The 18786-nt window shown below is 42.2% G+C and overlaps 1 protein-coding gene across 8 annotated transcripts in view; it reads right to left on the bottom strand.

The window, feature by feature from the left end:
- The window catches only part of WHRN (whirlin), a 253906-nt gene that overhangs the window by 66304 nt on the left and 168816 nt on the right, over positions 1-18786 (bottom strand). For 7 of the 8 annotated variants that reach the window (XM_089656385.1, XM_089656383.1, XM_089656380.1 and 4 more), the window contains 4 exons: positions 14935-14971; positions 6590-6802; positions 6308-6505; positions 5261-5293 (listed from right to left, as the gene is read on the bottom strand). In XM_089656385.1, coding sequence (XP_089512511.1) covers positions 5261-5293; positions 6308-6505; positions 6590-6802; positions 14935-14971 — 481 coding nt within the window. The remainder of the gene's footprint in view (positions 1-5260; positions 5294-6307; positions 6506-6589; positions 6803-14934; positions 14972-18786) is intronic. The other variant, XM_089656387.1, reaches the window with a different exon arrangement.

Here is an 18786-nt window from a genome sequence, read left to right as displayed (position 1 = left end):
ACCCATACCCCATACAATCCCATAGATGGCCCTGTCCCCCCCTTCAACACACAGCACTGAATTGACAGCCTTAACTGTGCATGTTTCCCTTTGAGAATGTGTAGAGGGGGTGTGGCCTTTCCCAGCAACAATAGATTCCTCCTGCAACAAAATACACCCCAGCAGCAACAACAGATCCCCCAGCAGCCAGCATTAATAGACTCTCCAGAAGCCAGCAACAATAGAACCCTTCCTCAACAGTAGATCCCATCCAGCAACTATAGACCCCCCCACAAGCAACAGTAAACCATCATGCAAAAATAGATGCCCTCCAGTGACAATAGATCCCCCAACAGCGAGCATCAATGGACCTTCCGGCACACCCCAGCACCCATTGCCATTACAAACATTAAGTGTTAGAGGTGCCACATTTTCCCCCACATTTTGGGTATATGTAAGGGTTTACAACCACGTTAAAGTAACACTAAATGATGTCCTTGTCCTCCAAAAGTAATCCATACACATGCACTACTTAATGGCCCTGTAAACTGTTTTTCATGAAATCATTTCTTATTGCCTTTTTCTTTCTCCTTGTTGTTATGTCCTCCGTGAGCTTCCAAGCCTCTACTTTTCCATCTCAAATTGATTTGTTTGGAATGAGCAGTGCACATTAGTTTTGGCCATGTAGACTGCCCTATGTACACCACACATCCCATAGTCCATATTCCTGGGTTCATCTCTGGAGCGAGCAAGTGGGGGTGGCTACGTTCCTACATACATAGAGCATGAAGAACAACTGTAGCCTCCCCCCCACAGGAAGTCAGATCACAGCAGCAGGATTCCCCCCCGCCCTTCCAGACCAGGCCATTTTTTGCTTTACAGCGCTGCATTACTTTAACTGATAATTGTGTGATCATGCAACACTGCACCCAAATGAAATTTATGTCCTTTTTTCCCATAAATTGAGCTTTCTTTCGGTGGTATTTGATCGCCTGTGTGTTTTTTTCTTTTGCACTATAAGCAAAAAAAGACCGCCAATTTTGAGAAAAAAAAACAATATTTTGGACTTTTTGCTATTAAACATGTCCAGTAAAAGAATTTAAAATATCAAATTTCATCATGAATTTAGGCCAAAATGTATTCTGTGACATGTCTTTGCTAAACAAAAATCCCAATATGTGTAAATTAATTGGTTTACGCAAATGTTAGCATTTACAAATGGCGGTATAGATAATGGGATTTTTTTTCCCCTACTAGTAATTACAGTACTAATGGCACTGGGCAGGAAGGGGTAATTTGAGGGCAATCAAAGAGTTAACTGTGTGCTGGTGAGTGTTTTACTAGGGGACGGGGGTGTGTGTTCTTCACTGTCAACTTGAGCACACTGCTCAGGATGGCTGTGCACAGTACAGCCATCCCGAGCTGTGCTCGAGCTGACAGGGAGGAAGATTGTTTGTAAACAAAACAATCTTCCTCCCCGTCAGGGATGCTCAGTAATCACCGGCGCCTGTGGGTACTTACCGGCCGGGACCCGGGGATTGACATCTGCGGCTGTGAATGGCGGCGCGGGTAGGGCAGCTCGCACGCGCCCCCTACCCGGAAATGCAAAATCACATATATATATACATGATTCTGCACACAGGTGCCGCCCTGTAGCAGTATATCTGCTATAGGGCGGTCCTTAAGCGGTTAAGAGACCTCCTCACGGCCTGTTTTACCCCCTAAAGACCACCACGCAAGGCACACGGTTTCAGCGTAGCCCCATTCGTTTGAATGGGTTGCAAGTGGTACTGCCCACCTAACGCAATAGGGGGATCATTTTTGCAGCAGTCACTGCATATGTGCACCCCTGTCTTCTGCCTTTGCAACCTAAGAGGAATGATTCTAGAGCAGTAAAAATGTGGCTCAACTGCAGGTTTTTATGCCCCCCCTTCCTAAACTACAAGTGTAAAATATAGCCTTACTGTGATTTCCCATGTTTTTGAAATCCTGCTAAAAACATTGTTCCCACTTAACTATTATAAAGCACAACCTAAGCCACAGAGCTAATGACACTTCTACTTAATTACAAGGCATCATTCCAAATGAGCCATCAAGTAAAGGGCACAATTTGCTAATAGATAATTACCGACTATACTCTGATAAGATTGCTGACACTAAGCTGACCTCTTTTACACATTTATCTAAGAAATAATTGAACAAACTACACATTCCCTTTCAATCTTAGTGAATAGTATGTGTGCAATAATTAAAGTGGAAAGAATTTTCTCTATTCTCATACTGAAGAAAAGAATTCCAAAATGACTTAAAGAGAAAAAAAATCTGAAAAATCGAAAAGGTGAACTAAAGCTGGAGAAACTAGTAGAATTTCGTTCGACATGTTTCATTGTAAGAAATCTTTTTTTTTTTCTTTTAATTTACTAATCATTAGTTGGGTCAAATCGGCGTTCGTTTTCGACTGCAGTAACAAGAAAAATCGAAGGATCTGGATGGAGTGAAAAAAAAAAGTGTATGTGGTTTTCATGCAGTAAAGACCTTTCAGTCCAAAATCGAATGATAAAAGTCAACAAAATCTTAAACTACTTTTGAACGACATTCAAATGTTCTGAGAATTTTCATGCAAATTTTCCTAAGAATTTTCATACAAAGTTTTATTTGAAATTCTACTTGTGTATACCCAGTTTTACACCTTACATCCTTTCCACCCTCCTGTCCCTCCCCAGTCCCCGCTGCACTTACTTTATGTATGTGGGTGATACAGTTTCTACAGTCACTGCCCATGCAGTCCAATGCAGCGCTTCTGGGATGGATCAGAGCAGTTCTGATTGATCTGTGCCATAACATGTCTGCACTGACCAATCAGAACCCCTCTGATCCTTTCAGACATCCCTAGGGAAAGAAAAGGAAGAATATTGCAGTTTTCAAATCCTAGGACCTCTGCAGTGGGCTGCATGGGCAGTGAAACTATTATCACCCATGGGGTTATATGCAGACTGGGGGAGGGTGTAGGGTGTTCACCTTTCATTTTTTCTGAAAATGTTAACTAACCCTTTAATAGCTCCGCAATCATGGTCACGGTCATCCAACAGCTCAAAATGATTCTTTTGGAGCAGTAAGTGTGATGACAAACTAAAATGTAATCATTTTCCATTGAATTTGCCAACAGAGAATTCTAGAACAATCTAGGGCAGTGGTCTCCAAACTGCGGCCCAGGGGCCAGATGTGGCCCTTTGCTTATCTTTATCCGCCCCTAGGGGCACTCTTCTTCCCTCTGATAAAAGGCACTATTCTTCCCACTGACACCAACAGTGGGCCATTTTTTCTCCCACTGACACCAATGGTGGGGCACTATTCCTCTCACTGACACCAACACTGGGGCACTATTCCTCCTCCGAATACCATAGATGGGGCATTGTTTACTTCCACTGACACCAAGGCATTTTCTACTTCCACTGGCCACAGTCCTGCCCCCTTAAAGTCTGAAAACCGGCCATTTTGGTTAGAAAGTTTGGAGACCCCTGATCTAGGGAAACGGATAATAGGGTTTCCTGGAACAATCGGGGAGAGACTCCAAGGGACTGATCTACCTAATTCTTAAAGCATATTGAAAATATTGCCATTACAACCCAGTCCTTAGATGGGTTGTAAGCATTAGTTTTCTTTTTTTTTTTAATTTTTGTCCAGTCCACGGGAGGCTGCAATCACTTCTTCATTGTATCTATGGAGGGAGTCATGATTGCCACTCAGGCTGGACTCCAAACATGTCTGCCTTTGTTTCTCTGCATTGCATAGGTGCAGGGGCGGACTGACAACTCATGGGGCCCCCGGGCAATAGGGGATCATGGGGCCCCAGTGTCCTTGCCCAAGCTCAAAAAAGCCTATGAAAAATGTACCAGGAGCATGTCATGGGGCCCCCTACTGACAACGGGCCCTCGGGCAGTGCCCGAGTTTCCAAATGGTCAGTCCGCCCCTGCATAGGTGATAGTAGGAATAGTAGTTTACAGAACAAAGGCTCATGCTTTCTGTTAGGCTCACAGGAAGCAACAAGGACACAGCATTTCTGCCATGATCAAAAGGGGTTTTCTGTACTTGCTGAAAATGTTCTTAGACTGAATATGAAGACTAAAGTAGTCACCATATCTAAACCATATGGATCACCCTATGGTTAGCTGCAATATATTGCATCGTTTTTGAGTTTTGTTATTTTTGAGGGCTTATTTACACATCTGTGTTGGGTTAACATGCATTTCATGCATTGCAGTGCCATTCATTTTGAACGGCACCTTGATACACTAAGCCAGGGGTCTCCAAACTGCAGCCTGCGGATCGGATGTGGCCCTTTTCTTGCCTTTATTTAGCCCTTTTTCCTGGGCATTATGCCATCAACTGACACAAATGATGGAGCACTATTCCTCCCACTGACACTAATGATGGGAAATTATTCCTTTCACTGACACCACAGATGGAAAACTAATTCCTCCACGGACACCAATGATGGGACACTATTCCTCCAACTGGCACCGATAATTTAATTTATTTTTTACTCCCACTGCCCACCAAGCCGATGGCATTGTTTATTCCCCTCGATGTCAGGGCATTTTCTACTTCCACTATCCACAGTCCAGCCCTCCTAAAGTTTGAAGAACAGTAAACTGGCCCTTTGTTTTGAATGTTTGGTGACCCCTGCACCAAGGCAAGGTGCTTTGCCAAAAAAGGTGCAAGCTAGATTTTATGCATATCAAGGTGCCTTGATAGCCCATTCATTTCAGTCGGCTGCCTCTAAGCAACACACTTGTAATTCTTGATATAGCATGCATGGGGGGGGGGGGGGTTACCTTTATTCGGGGAATGCATGAAGGTAGAAAACGTTCAGCCTTAAGAACCATTTTAACTTGTGTTGCTCTAAGGCAGCGTATTTAAATGGATTAGCTGCCAATGAATGGACAGACTAAGAATAATTTATTTTTCCCAGATGCAGTGCATCGCAACACACAGTAGTGCAATGCACATGCTTCATAGGTTCGTTATGCAGCTTGATAGTAAATTGTAAATGTGCTCCTACCCTAGGCCTAAAGGGAAATTCAATCTTTTTGGCCCAAAGATCTGTCCCATTGGAAATAGTGGGCTTTAAATCATTGGGTCACATATAAGTAACCGCTTGGGTGCTCTGAACCTCTGGACTGTTTCTCGGATCTAGTTTACCAATATGAATAGTTGGCAGTGCCATTATAAACAATCAAAATACCAAAAAGTCTGATGCAGATTGGAAGTTTCTACTGACCTCCATAACATCCAGCAGCCACAGGAGCCTCTCCTAGAACAAAAGGAACAAAACACATAGTCGTCTGGATGATTAACAACAAACCACTGAAAACTTAATGGACATGGAGTGAAGCAATAACAATCCATTTAAACCTGGGTTCACACTGATGCGGTGCCGCATATTGCATGTGATTCGCACAGGAACTGCACCGCATTCCTGTGAAAATCACATGCAAATTCTGTGCAGTCCAATTTGAGCCATACATTTTGTAATGGCCACTTAGCTGCACACATCGGATTCTAGCGGAAAGAATCAGAGGATTTTTGCGCATGGAACGACAGGTGTATGCAAATAGTATAATAACAAGGGAGCTTGAGGCCACATATAGTTATCACTGAACGTATTTTATCTGGCAAATAATAAAAAAACAGACCGCAAAAAAGGGGGGGGATGTGAAAAGAAATTCACAAGAAAAAGCGGTTACATAATGGACAGAAAGTGATACCCAACAATTTTATCAAAAAATTATTCTTTATTGCAAATTTTGCACATGTTTAGACATTTAGGTAAATACCACTGTTAGCCATCAGCACAAAATGAGACAATGCCAAAGGAATTGACTTAAAACAAAAGATTATTTTAAAAGAAAGATGTCATGACCGGCCATGAATATAGTTGTCCTGTAGAGACAATGACCCTAGATCTAATGTATATGCAGCACAGGCACATAGGAAACACCACCATGTAGGGGATGTACACAAATATATTTGTGTGCCTGTGCTGCATATACACTAGACACTGTGTCATTGTCTCTAATTTTACGTTAAAAGTAACCAGAGAGGTCAGGGTTGGCTTGTTTTAAAGGTATTTTACTGTTAAGAATATGTGAAGTTTAATGTTCATAGTCTGGGCACAGGTGCATTTTAAGGATCTCATGGGTTCATTGCTGCAGGGTTCCATTGAAATTCTACAGTCTGTTGTAATACAGATCCATCATTACAGACCTTCCTATTCTATATATCCAAGATGGTAGACATGGTAGTGTTTTGGATGTGTTGGCCTTACCCGGGCAGTACTTGCAGTGCTGACAGTCTGGTGGCTCTCGGTGGATGATGTGCTCGGACTTTGAGATAAGACAGAGACTGTATCTCCCGATCGATGCCGAGATTTCATAGACTCGATTTCTCGCTTCAACACCATGTTGTCAAATACAGCCAAGTCATGAGGGAAGATCTGGGGCCGTAGCTCAGACAGCAGAGTGAACTAGAAGGGATAAAGGATTTATAGAGCAGTATATACAATATTCTTCCACATACACTAGCACATATATCCACAATTTGCAGTTACCTTGGCTTGGGTGTTGAGAAGCTCAAACATAGCCATTACGAAGGCCTGCACTGGGATGTGGAGGTCTTTGTACTGCTGGAGGTAGTAATTCATCGTGCTTCTTTCAAGCTCAGTTAGCAATAGACGTGCCCTCTCTTCTAGGGCCACCACGGACTGATTACCCAGACTGCTGAGCGTGACCTGTGACCCGGCAGGTGCTCGGTAGAAGACTGGCTGTGTGGGACACAGGGACAACATAGGTTAACCTGTATCTGTGATATACCATCTGTAGTCAAGGTATGGTGGCATTGTATACCTGGATGACTTTTATTGGATTCATCAATATGTTTCACATGGCCAACTATGTAGAAACCTGAAAACGTGGGTGGATTTTTTTTTAATTTGGTTGCATTTGAGGTTTCTATATATAGTCATGGCCAAAAATATTGGCACCCCTGTATTTCTGTCAGATAAAGCCCCCTTTGCCCAGAAAATTGTTGCAATTACAAATGTTTAGGCATTTTTATGTTTATTTATTTTGTTTGTATTGGTATGACACACAAAAGTGAAGAAACAATCTGACACATTCCACACAAAACCCAAAAAAATAGACTGGGCAAAATTATTGGCACTCTCAATTTAATATTTGGTAGCACACCCCTTGGAAAAAAACAACTGAAATCAATCGCTTCCTGTAACTTTTGAGTTTCTTACACCTCTCTACTGAAATTTTGGACCGCTCTTCTTTCACAAACTGTTCCAGGTCTTCCAGATTGGAAGAGTTTCATTTCCCAACTGCTGCTTGAAATCTCTCCACGGGAGCTCTATGGGATTGAGATATGAACTCATTGCTGACCAGTTCAGTACTCTCCAGCTCTTTGTCTGAAACCATTTCTGGGGGCTTTTAACTTGTGCTTTGGGTCATTGTCTTGCTGTAAGACCCATGACCTCTGATGGAGACCCAACTTTCGGACACTGGGCCCTACATTGCATCCCAGAATTATTTGGTAGTCTTCAGATTTCATAATGCCATGCACATGTTCAAGACATCCAGTGCCTGAAGCAGAATAGCAACCCCAAAGCATCATTGAACCTTCACCATGTGGAGTTGGATCACAAAATTGGTTGTCAAAAAATATAGTTTACCCCTTACTGCACACATCCTATAAGCCAGTGTTTCTCAACCAGGGTACAACAGCACCCTGGGATGCTGCTGTGTCCCCCCAGAATGCCACGAGCACAGGACCCAGTTTGCCCTGGATCAGCATAATGAGTTGCTATAGTGTGGACTGCCAGTACCATAGCAGCCAGTGACACAATGGGGGGGGGGGGGGACTCGGTGGTGATGAGGGGACTCTGATGTGATAGGGGCTCATGTATAGGCGGCCTCACGTGAATAGTGGTAATTCTGCTTTCATGGGGAACCTCTAATGTCAAGGAGGCATTCTGATGTGATGTGGACCTCTGATGTGATGATGGGGCCTTTGAGATTAAGGGGGCTCTGATGCGATGAGGGAACCTCTGATGTGATGGTAGACCTCTGATGTAATGAGGGGGCTTTGATGTGATGGGGGGACCTTTGATGTGATGGGGGAACCTCTGATGTACATAAGTAACATTTACATTTTAGACATTTTGCATGCTTTTAAAGGGTAAAGCAGCTAAAATAAGGTTGAGGAAGCTGCTGTAGGCTATTTGTAAGAAGTTCCTGTGTCCAGGTGGAACCTGCCAGCACACTGTTCACTGGCAGGGCTACATGTAGTTCAACTTGGGAAAGTGCAGGAATTGGTGACAATGCTGCAGCCCATGAGTCAGTGCCTCCGTAAGAAAGTAAAAGCCTGGAGATGCACCTTGCTGGTAGGACCACCATATACTGTATGTGGGCTTCAAACTGCAGCCTATGGGCCTGACTTTATCTGGCCCTTGGGGTACTATTCCTATCATTGATATGAGGCATTATTCCTTCTGCTGACAGCAACAATGAGTTTCCATTCTTTCCATGACACCAGTGGGTCATACTTCCTTCCATTGATATAAACGTTGGAACACTATTCCTACCACTGATGCCAACGATGAGGCACTATTCCTTCTACTGACACCAACGAATGGGCACTATTCCTTTCATTGACACCACAGATCTTTCTTTCCAAAGGCACCAATGATGGGGCACTATTCTTCCCATTGGCATCAATGATTGGGAAATATACCTCCCACTGACACCAAAGATGGAGCGCTGTTCCTTCCACTAACATCAATGATGGGATACTATTCCTCGTTCTATTGACCATGGGTACGATGTGATTTTTTTTTTACTGTCACTGACCACCAAGCCCCAGGCATTTTCTACTCCCACTGGCCACAGTCCAACCCTCCTATAGTCTGGCCCATTGTTTAGAACGCTTGGAGACCCCTGATTTAAATGAAAGCCGAAAATGTTTAAATTACAGGAGCATATGCAAGTGCATTACTGCACACGGGAGAGATTTAATAAAGCATGTTCAACAGTTTTCTGGTGTTATGGCCACATTAGAAATTATCATTCTAAATTCAGGTGTGCCAGTCTTCCTGCTATTTCCCATGTCTGTGACAAATTCAGGTGGTTCTTACTTATAGCACTTTCACATTCTAGAACCAAGGCTGCAACAATTTTGATAAAGGTTTCCATTTCAATGGGAAAAGTACAGGTAAATAACACCTCTTCCATGTTGGTGTAAACTGTGTTGCTCATATAAGTGTTGTGCCGCAGACAAATCTGTCCCTGGCACACAAATTTACATTCGTACATGTGTGCATAGGGGAGGCATAAAAATTATTTTAGGGGGGATTTTAAGTGCTTGGATGTAACAAATTATTTACACCTTTTCTTATCACATGGGTGATAAAAATCCCCCTATGTTATGTTTTTTTTTGCATGACAGGTTCTCTTTAATGATACAATAGAAGATCCCTGATGTCTCACCTATCCCCCAGTGCACAGATCGTGCTACATTAGCTTCTATCCCACCCATACCAACTGGGGAAAGTGACACTAGGACCCGAAAGTGACATTTTACATGCGGATTCCAGGTCATTAGCAGGAAAGTGAGATCAGCAAATGGACATTAACTGATCTCCCTCCCCTCTGCAGAATCCACCATGCTGGTCCTGGGTCCGCTGATGGGCGTGTATAGCTCAGGAAACATGGCAGGAGAGCATGCTTTGGGCAACACTTACAGGGGTGTGAGGAAGCAATGCTACCCGTCAAACTTTGCACCCAAAGTTAAAATTGCTAAAGCATGTACACAGCCCTGTCTGGCTGCAATGGTAGAATTTAGCTGGGCATTCCAGGGGCAGCAAAAATGCTGCTCAACACACTGTTTTTACTGTCCTTTGTTCACCTGCTGAAAGAGACCTTTATGAATTCCAGGGGTTGAGTTTAGGCAACAGATTTGTTTTTAAATAGGCTGCTAATGCACCACGATGCACCTAAATCCAGACAGGGACTAAACCAAAACACAAGTATCTGTCTGAGTGCATTTAGATGGTGCATTGGGGTTCCTTTTAAAAATAAGAAGCACTGTAATGCCGATTGTGTGTTACTTTGCATTGTCACGTGCTTTGTGTCAACATGCTATAAAATACACATTGTACCATGCCTTACCACAATGCTAGGTATGAAGCCGACCTAATAGAGATCTTTCACACAAAGGAAAATAAAAGGTTCAAACCAATTTTCTGAACAGCACTGAAAAGCGGCTAACAGTTGAGGGGTGATAACTGGAAAATTCTCTGAAGCCAATTATTTAATGTACTATTCAGAAAACAATGTGACCACAATCTGTGCTATAGAACCTTTTGGGTATTTTTCCCCGCTATAAGACTGACAAATCTAGAACAGCTGGAAGGATCATTCGAAGGATGTCAATTAAGCTTTAGCGATGGCCTTAGTTCCAGCAACACAATCGCTCAGTATGAACCTTTTATAAGCACACCGGGAGTTTGGGGTGGAAAGGAGATAATTGCAAATTCAATACAAAGAGTATCTAATCCCCAAAAATGTAATATATTGCAGAATACCAGTCTGTAGATGTGGTGGTTGTGTTAGTTATTTTTTTTAAATGTTCTACAAGCCTGAAAAGTGAAGACAAATGCAGCCACCACATGTAAAAATAGGTAAGTTGCAATATATTAAATTTTTGGGGGGGATTATAGATATGCTATAATAAAGTCTAAACCAGCCATTCTCAACCAGGGTTCCGTGGAACCCTTGGGTTTCTCCAGAGGTTGCTGGGGGTTCCTTGAACTGTGATTGACTTTCCTTTTAGTTGTCTATTAGAGTAGCATTCTGACCACCACTGTAAGGGTTACATAGTCTGGCTGAAAACAGACAAAAGTCCATCCAGTTCAACCATTAAAAAAAAAAAAAAAAAAAATTATATTATAATCTTATACCCACAGCTGATCCAGAGAAAGGCAAAAAAAACCCAGCAAAGCATGATCCAATTCGCTCCTGCAGGGGAAAAAATTTGTTCCTGATCCCCTCGAGAGGCAATTGGATATTCCCTGGATCAACTTTACCTATAAATGTTAGTATCCAGTTATCCAAGAAAGAATCCAGGCCTTTTTTAAAGCAATCCACTGAGCTGGCCAGAACCAACTCTTGAGGGAGTCTATTCCACATTTTCACAGCTCTCACTGTGAAGAAACATTTCCGTGTTTAGAGATTAAATTTATTTCCTCCAGACGTAAAGAGTGCCCCCTTGTCCTCTGTGATGACCTCAGGGTGAATAGCTCTACACCGAGTTCACTATATGAACCACTGATGTATTTATACATGTTGATCATATCCCCTCTTAATCTCCTCTTCTCAAGAGAGAATAAATTCAGTTCCTCTAATCATTCCTCATACAGTTGTGGCCAAAATGATTCAACCCCCAATGCTGTAAAGGGGTTTAGGGACTATAGTGTACATTTGGAATTGTATTCAGAATCAAATCCTACAAGGACGTTGTAACTACCCAAATGCAACTAAAATGACATCAATTGTTTATGTAATACAGTAGTAAATGGTTCTTATGTGGTTTCTTCATTGCCACAATTATTCAACCCCTTAAAGACTACCACTCTGAAGAACAGAGGTTCATACAGGTGCTTTCCATCAGGTATTGAAAACACCTGTGGATGTCACCGAGCAGCAATCAAGCATAATAAGCACCAATTAGGCAGCTTTAAAATGACTGTGATACTCAGCTCCTTCTAGACATTTACTGGTGTGGTTACAAACATGGTGAAGGCAAGAGAATGGTCCAGGAAGACAAGAGAAGAGGTGATTTCTCTTCACAGGAAGGGCAATGGCTATAAGAAGATTGCAAAGATGTTAAACATACCAAGAGACACCTTAGGAAGCATCATTCGCAAATTCAAGGCAAAGGGCACTGTTGAAACGCTACCTGGTCGTGGCAGAAAGAAGATGCTGACTTCGACTGCTGTGCGCTACCTGAAGCGTAGAGTGGAGAGAAGTCCCCGTGTGACTGCTGAGGAACTGAGAAAAGATTTGTCAGATGTGGGTACAGAAGTTTCAGCCCAGACAATAAGACGCACACTGCGTAATGAAGGCCTCCGTGCCAGAACTCCCAGGCGTACCCCCTTGCTGTCTCCAAAGAATAAGAAGAGTCGACTGCAGTATGCCAAAAGCCATGTGGACAAACCACAAAAGTTGTGGGATAGTGTTCTGTGGACTGATGAAACAAAATTAGAACTGTTTGGGCCCATGGATCAACGCTATGTTTGGAGGAGGAAGAACAAGGCCTATGATGAAAAGAACACCTTGCCTACTGTGAAGCATGGTGGAGGGTCAATCATGCTTTGGGGCTGTTTTGCTTCTGCAGGTACAGGGAAGCTTCAGCGTGTGCAAGGTACCATGAATTCTCTTCAGTACCAGGAGATATTGGATGGAAACGTGATGCAGTCCGTCACACACCTGAGGCTTGGGAGACGTTGGACCTTTCAACAGGACAATGATCCCAAGCATACCTCCAAGTCCACTAGAGCATGGTTGCAGAGGAAAGGCTGGAACATTTTGGAGTGGCCATCGCAGTCACCAGACTTAAATCCGATTGAGAACCTCTGGTGGGACTTAAAGAAAGCAGTTGCAGTGCGCAAGCCTAAGAATGTGACTGAACTGGAGGCCTTTGCCCATGAAGAATGGGCGAAGATACCCGTAGATCGCTGCAAGACACTTGTGTCAAGCTATGCTTCACGTTTAAAAGCTGTTATAACTGTAAAAGGATGCTGTACTAAGTACTAAGATTGAATGTCACTTGGGGGTTGAATAAAACTGATAATGCTGTGAGCACAGAAAAGACATTTGTGGTTATTTCATTATAACTGTTATGTTATATTTGTCTGACCTACAAGTGCCTCTTTAATGTAAATGTAAGCAAGATGACTGAATGATCAAAAGCAATGTCAAACTGGCCAAAACACTCAATTTCAGTGGGGGTTGAATAATTTTGGCCACAACTGTAGCTGAGCTCCTCCATGCCTCGTATCAGTTTGGTTGCCCTTCTCTTTTCCATTTCCCCAATGTTCCTTTTGTGAATTGGTGCCCAAATCTGAACTGCGTATTCCTGATGAGGTCTTACTAATGATTTGTACTGGGGTAAAATTATATCTCTCTGGAGTCTATACCTCTTTTAATACAAGAGAGGATATTGCTAGCTTTAGAAACCGCAGCTTGGCATTGCATGCCATTATTAAAGTTGGGATCTACTAGAACCCCCAGGGTTGCTTTATTTCTAGTGACAAATGATGTAAAAAAACATTACCCCCCCCAATGAATCGGTTTGAGTAAGAGTTCTCTGAGACCAGAAAATTGTTTTAGGGGTTCTTCTCAGTTGAGAAAACTGGTCTACACAGTACTGTGGTAAAACTCACAGGCACTATTAATGATGGGGGCTGTCCTGTTTTTTTCCCTGTGGCTCTTTAGCAGTTTAGCATTAGCCCTTCTAAATCCAAGATGGCGGCAGTGGGGACCCACAGCTGTGAGAAGACTTGGCTGCGGGTAGACGGCGCTGGAATCTATGGACTGGTAAGTACCTGATTTCAAACAGCAGCTAGAAATACTGTAATTTGCTATAATATTGTAACACAAATACTGTAAACTCTAATTTTTAGAAATGTTAATGAATTTCCTCTTTAAACTGTCCATACTCTAGTAGATTTGACTTGATAACTGATATAAGAAATGTGGCCGGCAGGTCCAACATCCATATAAATGTCTTTACTTTAGGCACAGGAGTAAGTAAAAAGCTAACATGTTTTGGCAAAAAGCCTTGTTCACAGCTTTGCCGAAACATGTTAGCTTTTTACTTACTCCTGTGCCTATAATGAATACGTTTATATGGATGTCACCTTTCTTATTTCATTTGAACTTTGGTGAGTTGGAGACACTTGGTGAGCCAGGGCACCCTCTTTTTGGATTCCTTGTTTGAACTTACTAACCTGTTACCTGTAGTGAGCGCTGCACCTGTTCTTACTTCTACTAAGTTGACTTGATAACGGTCTATCAAAAATTGTGTTTGCTTTTATCTTTCAATTTTAGAATGAATTGACTTTCCTGAATGAAAATTGCTAGAAATATGTTCGAGAAAAATTTTCCATCCTGCTCCATTTTCTCATTGAAAACTAATGTCCATTTGACCCCACTTACAATTAAAAAATCTAATTAATGTTAAAAAATATATATTTGAACAAGATACTAATGTATGGTCAGATGACATGACTTAAACCTTTAGTTACTTGAAGGCTGTAAATAAAGTTCAAGAGGGCAGGGATTTTAATATGAAGCTAAGATCAAGAACATGGGGACTTGACCTCCCAACTAGCAGGAGCAAAGTTCAAAACTAACCTTGTAAAATATTATTTTACCAAAAAAGTAGTTGATGTGTGGAATATAATTCCAGCAGAGGTAGTTTGTCAGTCAACAGTAAGTATATGTAAACATACTTCAGGTAAACATAAATCTAAGGTGTAAAAAAAAAAAAAAAATGGGACAACCTCAATGGACCACTTGGTCTTTTTCTGCTGTCAATCTTCAATATTTCTATGGTACACTCGCAGACAGAGATTTTGGTTGGTCACTATGGACAACAGAATTTGAAGCCATTCTTAACATTCAATCAGTATGCTCCAGGAGTATGACTGCAAAAGATGTCTAAGAAATCTATTCGAAAGATGTCAGACATGTTTAGTAAACTGTGGAGCTCAAATCTATTCCTCTGATATTGCCTTCTGTATTCATCTGATGGTCATAATCACACGTTCCAGACTGACAGCTGCATTGAAATCTGGAAAGAAATGATCAGTCTTTCATCCAGTAAACTCACCTTTGTGCTGGTTTCAGTAGAGGAATTTCCCAGAATCCTGTGGAGAGAAAGAAAACGTATGGATTTTACTGAATCTTGAACACTCAAAGTTCTTTCTTCAATAAAGAGTTCTCAATCTTAAAGAAAAACTGTAGTACCTAACAGCCATGCATTGCATGTGATTCACAATGCAGAGTCACAGTGACTACCCAGAGCCTGGAGCTTCAGGGAGAAGAGAACAGTACTGGAGCAGGGACTCAGTCTTGTTCTACCCCCTAGATCCAAGTGCATTTAACTCTGGCTATAAACACAGTTCAGGTGCACAGAAATAGCAAACCATTGATAACCTTCTTTTACAACTTCACTGCATTATGAATTCAAGGATGAATTGTTCCACAGTGCCTACAACTACAAAGGTAAGTGATGGAATATTTTAATGCTGATTTTCTGCTTGTTAAGAATATGTATGTTTTTAAATGTCCATAACCTGTTTGCAGCTCTACTTTGACATGAAGTTTACCTGGCCGAAAAAGTGCCTAGGACAGCAAGAGTTCCGCCTTGTGGCTCTAGAAAGTACCTGTGTTAGTCCACAAATTTATCCTTGAGTTCATGTGGAATCCATTTGACTCTAGGCCAAATTGTTTACAACTCAGCCTAGGGTCTTATGTGAAGAAGGGGCTGTGAGATTTTGGGGGATTTGTGATGGGGAGGCCTGTGTGACTGCTGGGCTCTGTGATGAAGGGTAGGTTTTATGTGATTGGGTGGCTCTGTAGTGGGGAACCTCTGATGTGATGAGGGGACTCTGATGTGATGTGGGGAATCATGTATAGGTGGCATCTGATGTGATGGGGTAACCTCTAAAGTGAGGAGAGACCATTGATGTGATGGAGGGACCTCAGATATGATGGGGGGACCTCTGATGTGATGAGGGGACATCTGATGTAATGGGAGGACCTCTGATGTGGTGGGGGACCTCCAATGTGATGAGGGAACATCTACTGTGATGGGAGGACCTCTGATGTGGTAGGGAACCTCTAATGTGATGAGGGGAACTCTGATGTGATGAGGGGACCTCTGATATGATGGGAGGAGGGGGGACCTCTGATGCGATGGTAGGACTTCTAATGTGCTGGGGGACCTCTGATGTGATGGAGGAACCTCTAAAGTCTGATGTGATGGGGGGAGCCCAGATGTGGTGGGAGACTTCTGATGTGATGAGAGGACCTCTGACGTGCTTGAGGGACCTTTTGATTGGTGAGGGGACCTCTGTTGTGGTGGGGGAAGTTTGTCGTGATGGGAGGACCTCTGGTGTGGTGGGGAACCTCTGATGTGATGAGGGAAACTCTAATGTGATGAGGCGACCTCTGATATAATGGGGGGGGGGGGTGGACCTCTGATGCAATGGAAGGACTTCTGTTGTGGTGGGGGACCTTTGGTGTAATGGGGAAACTTCTGAATAGGGGGGACCTCTGATGTGATGGGTGGACCTTTGATTTGATGAGGGGATCTCTGTTGTGGTGGGGGGAAGTTTGATTTGGTAGGGAACCTCTGATGGAGGTGGGACCTCTGATGTGGTAGGGTACCTCTGATGAAGTGAGGGGACATATGATGTGATAGGAGGAACTCTGATGTGGTGGGAGACCTCCTATGTGATGAGGAGACCTCGGATGTGAAGGCAGGTTTTTGTTACGAAGATAGTTTTATCAAGGTGCTTTTTTTGCATCACCCCAGGCTCAGGTTTCCTATTGATTAGTGACATTTATGTTTTTTTACATTTTATACTGAGGTACCTTGAGATTTTTTCATACTTTTAAAGGGTGCTGCAACTGAAAAAAGGTTGGGAAATGCTGTTGTATAGTATTTGGAAATTGGTCACTTATATGGAGGAATTGACCTGATTGAATGGACCCTATTTTAAAGGAAATGTGTGTACTGACATTGAATATCAAATAAACAGCGGTTTAAATTATGTGATATTTTGATATAGTCACAATATGAAATGTGGTTTTATGTATGCATCCCAATGCAAATTGTACTTATAAATTCTTTTAGGAAGAAGTATGCATAAATATTCACTTTGAGAATAGGTAACGTAGGTTTAATGTTGGAGATTTTGACCTGCGGAAACAAAAATGTCAGTTTACCAATACAGTGCTGTAATAAGAACTCTCTGTAATGCCCTACAGCAATCAATCATTTTCCAACTTGCAGTGGAAACTGACATTTGGAGAAGTAAAGTCTGGTTGTTGCAGCGCATTACATAGAGTTTGTATTTCAAACCTTGACAGACAAGGCCCAGCATGCTTATATATTCCAAATTAATAAGTGGTTTGATCAGCTGCGTCTTCATTATTCGTGCCGGCAACAAAGTATCTGCTCCTGTTGGCAATAAGTACACTTTACCGCCACTGCGTTTTACGGAGAAAAAAAATGATAAAATGAAGACATAAACTTTAATAGGTAAACAGATATACCAAACAGATTTAGACTCGACGATTTCAAACAATTTCGTCTAGCAAAACATCTTTTTAGCTGTACAGATGCACATAACCATATAACTAACTGCAAAACAAGATGCCATTAAAACTGGTTAACTGTGATGTCGGTGTAAGCTTTCCAGGCGAAGATGTGTACGCCTTCCCGCGGGTGCCAGCATCTCACGACATAATAAATGTGCTTGTTTGCAATTCATTTAGCGCTGCATTGGTAATAGCTCTCCAAGTGACATTAGATTTTACTTGTTATTTCAAATGGAAGAGCAAATTCCCTAGGACAAGCTGTTCAGCTCAGCGTTTTCAAAAGGTTCTTATAGAAAGCCTTTCAGTCAATGAACTCTGTTCAAAAAGACAAAAAAAAATAGATAGATACTTTGTGCCTGTTTTTGTAATAGATCTCATAGGGACTGTTTTGGTGGTGGTGGGGGCTTCACTAGTATCCACATTTAACTATTGTTCCAGCTACAGAGAAGGTTTACTGTTAGTACCCGGGGAATCGCAGCCCTGTCTCTCTTATTATGTTGTATAATATGGCAAATTATTAGCTCTCTCTACAGGCTTTTACCTGTTAGGGCTCTTTCACATGAGTGACCAGTAAAATCAGGAAGTTGAGATGCAGTTTTGCCTCTCCTTACTGACCACCTGAACAAGGGCATGGAGCCACTCAGGGCTGTGCAAATGCCATGGCCAAAGCAACAATTAAATGGCGTGACACTTTCGGCCAGCAGTACTACCACTGAACACAACTCATTCAAGTAAAGAGGGCTGCGCTGCAACCATGTACAATACAGACAGTTGCAGCACTGGGGTGTACCATTTTGAGGATTAAAACAGGCACCTTCTCACCACTTGTCAAATGCAGCGATGGACTGCTTCTTAGGGGAGCAGCAATGCTAGCTGCACATGTGAATGAGCCCTTAAATTGGTGTATGCTTAACCACTTGTCCTCCAGAGGATTTACCCCCTCCTCCTGACCAGACCATTTTTTGTGATACAGTGCTGTGTTACTTTAACAATTGCACGGTCATGCAACGCTGCACCCAAATTAAATGTGTGTCCTTTTTTCCCCACATATAGAGCTTTTTTTAGGTGGTATTTGATCGCCTCTGCATTTTTACTTTTTTGGGTTATAAACAAAAACAGACCAACAATTTTGAAAAAAAAAATATTTTTCACTTTTTGCTATAAAACATATCCAGTAAAAATTTTTTCCAAATCAGATTCCGTCATAAATTTAGGCCACAATGTATTCTGCTACATGTCTTTGCTAAAACAAAATCCCAACATGTGTAAATTAATTGGGTTATGAAATTATAGCGTCTACAAATGGCGGTGTATATATATTGGAATTTTTTTTTATATTAGTAATGGCGGCAAT

This window comes from Staurois parvus, unplaced genomic scaffold (assembly GCF_062004578.1).
Source record: "Staurois parvus isolate SC_StPar_1 unplaced genomic scaffold, SC_StPar_1.0 ptg000902l, whole genome shotgun sequence".
Lineage (NCBI taxonomy): Eukaryota > Metazoa > Chordata > Amphibia > Anura > Ranidae > Staurois > Staurois parvus.
Note: the sequence above shows the minus strand (reverse complement) of the source record. Positions and strands in the feature narration are given on the sequence as shown.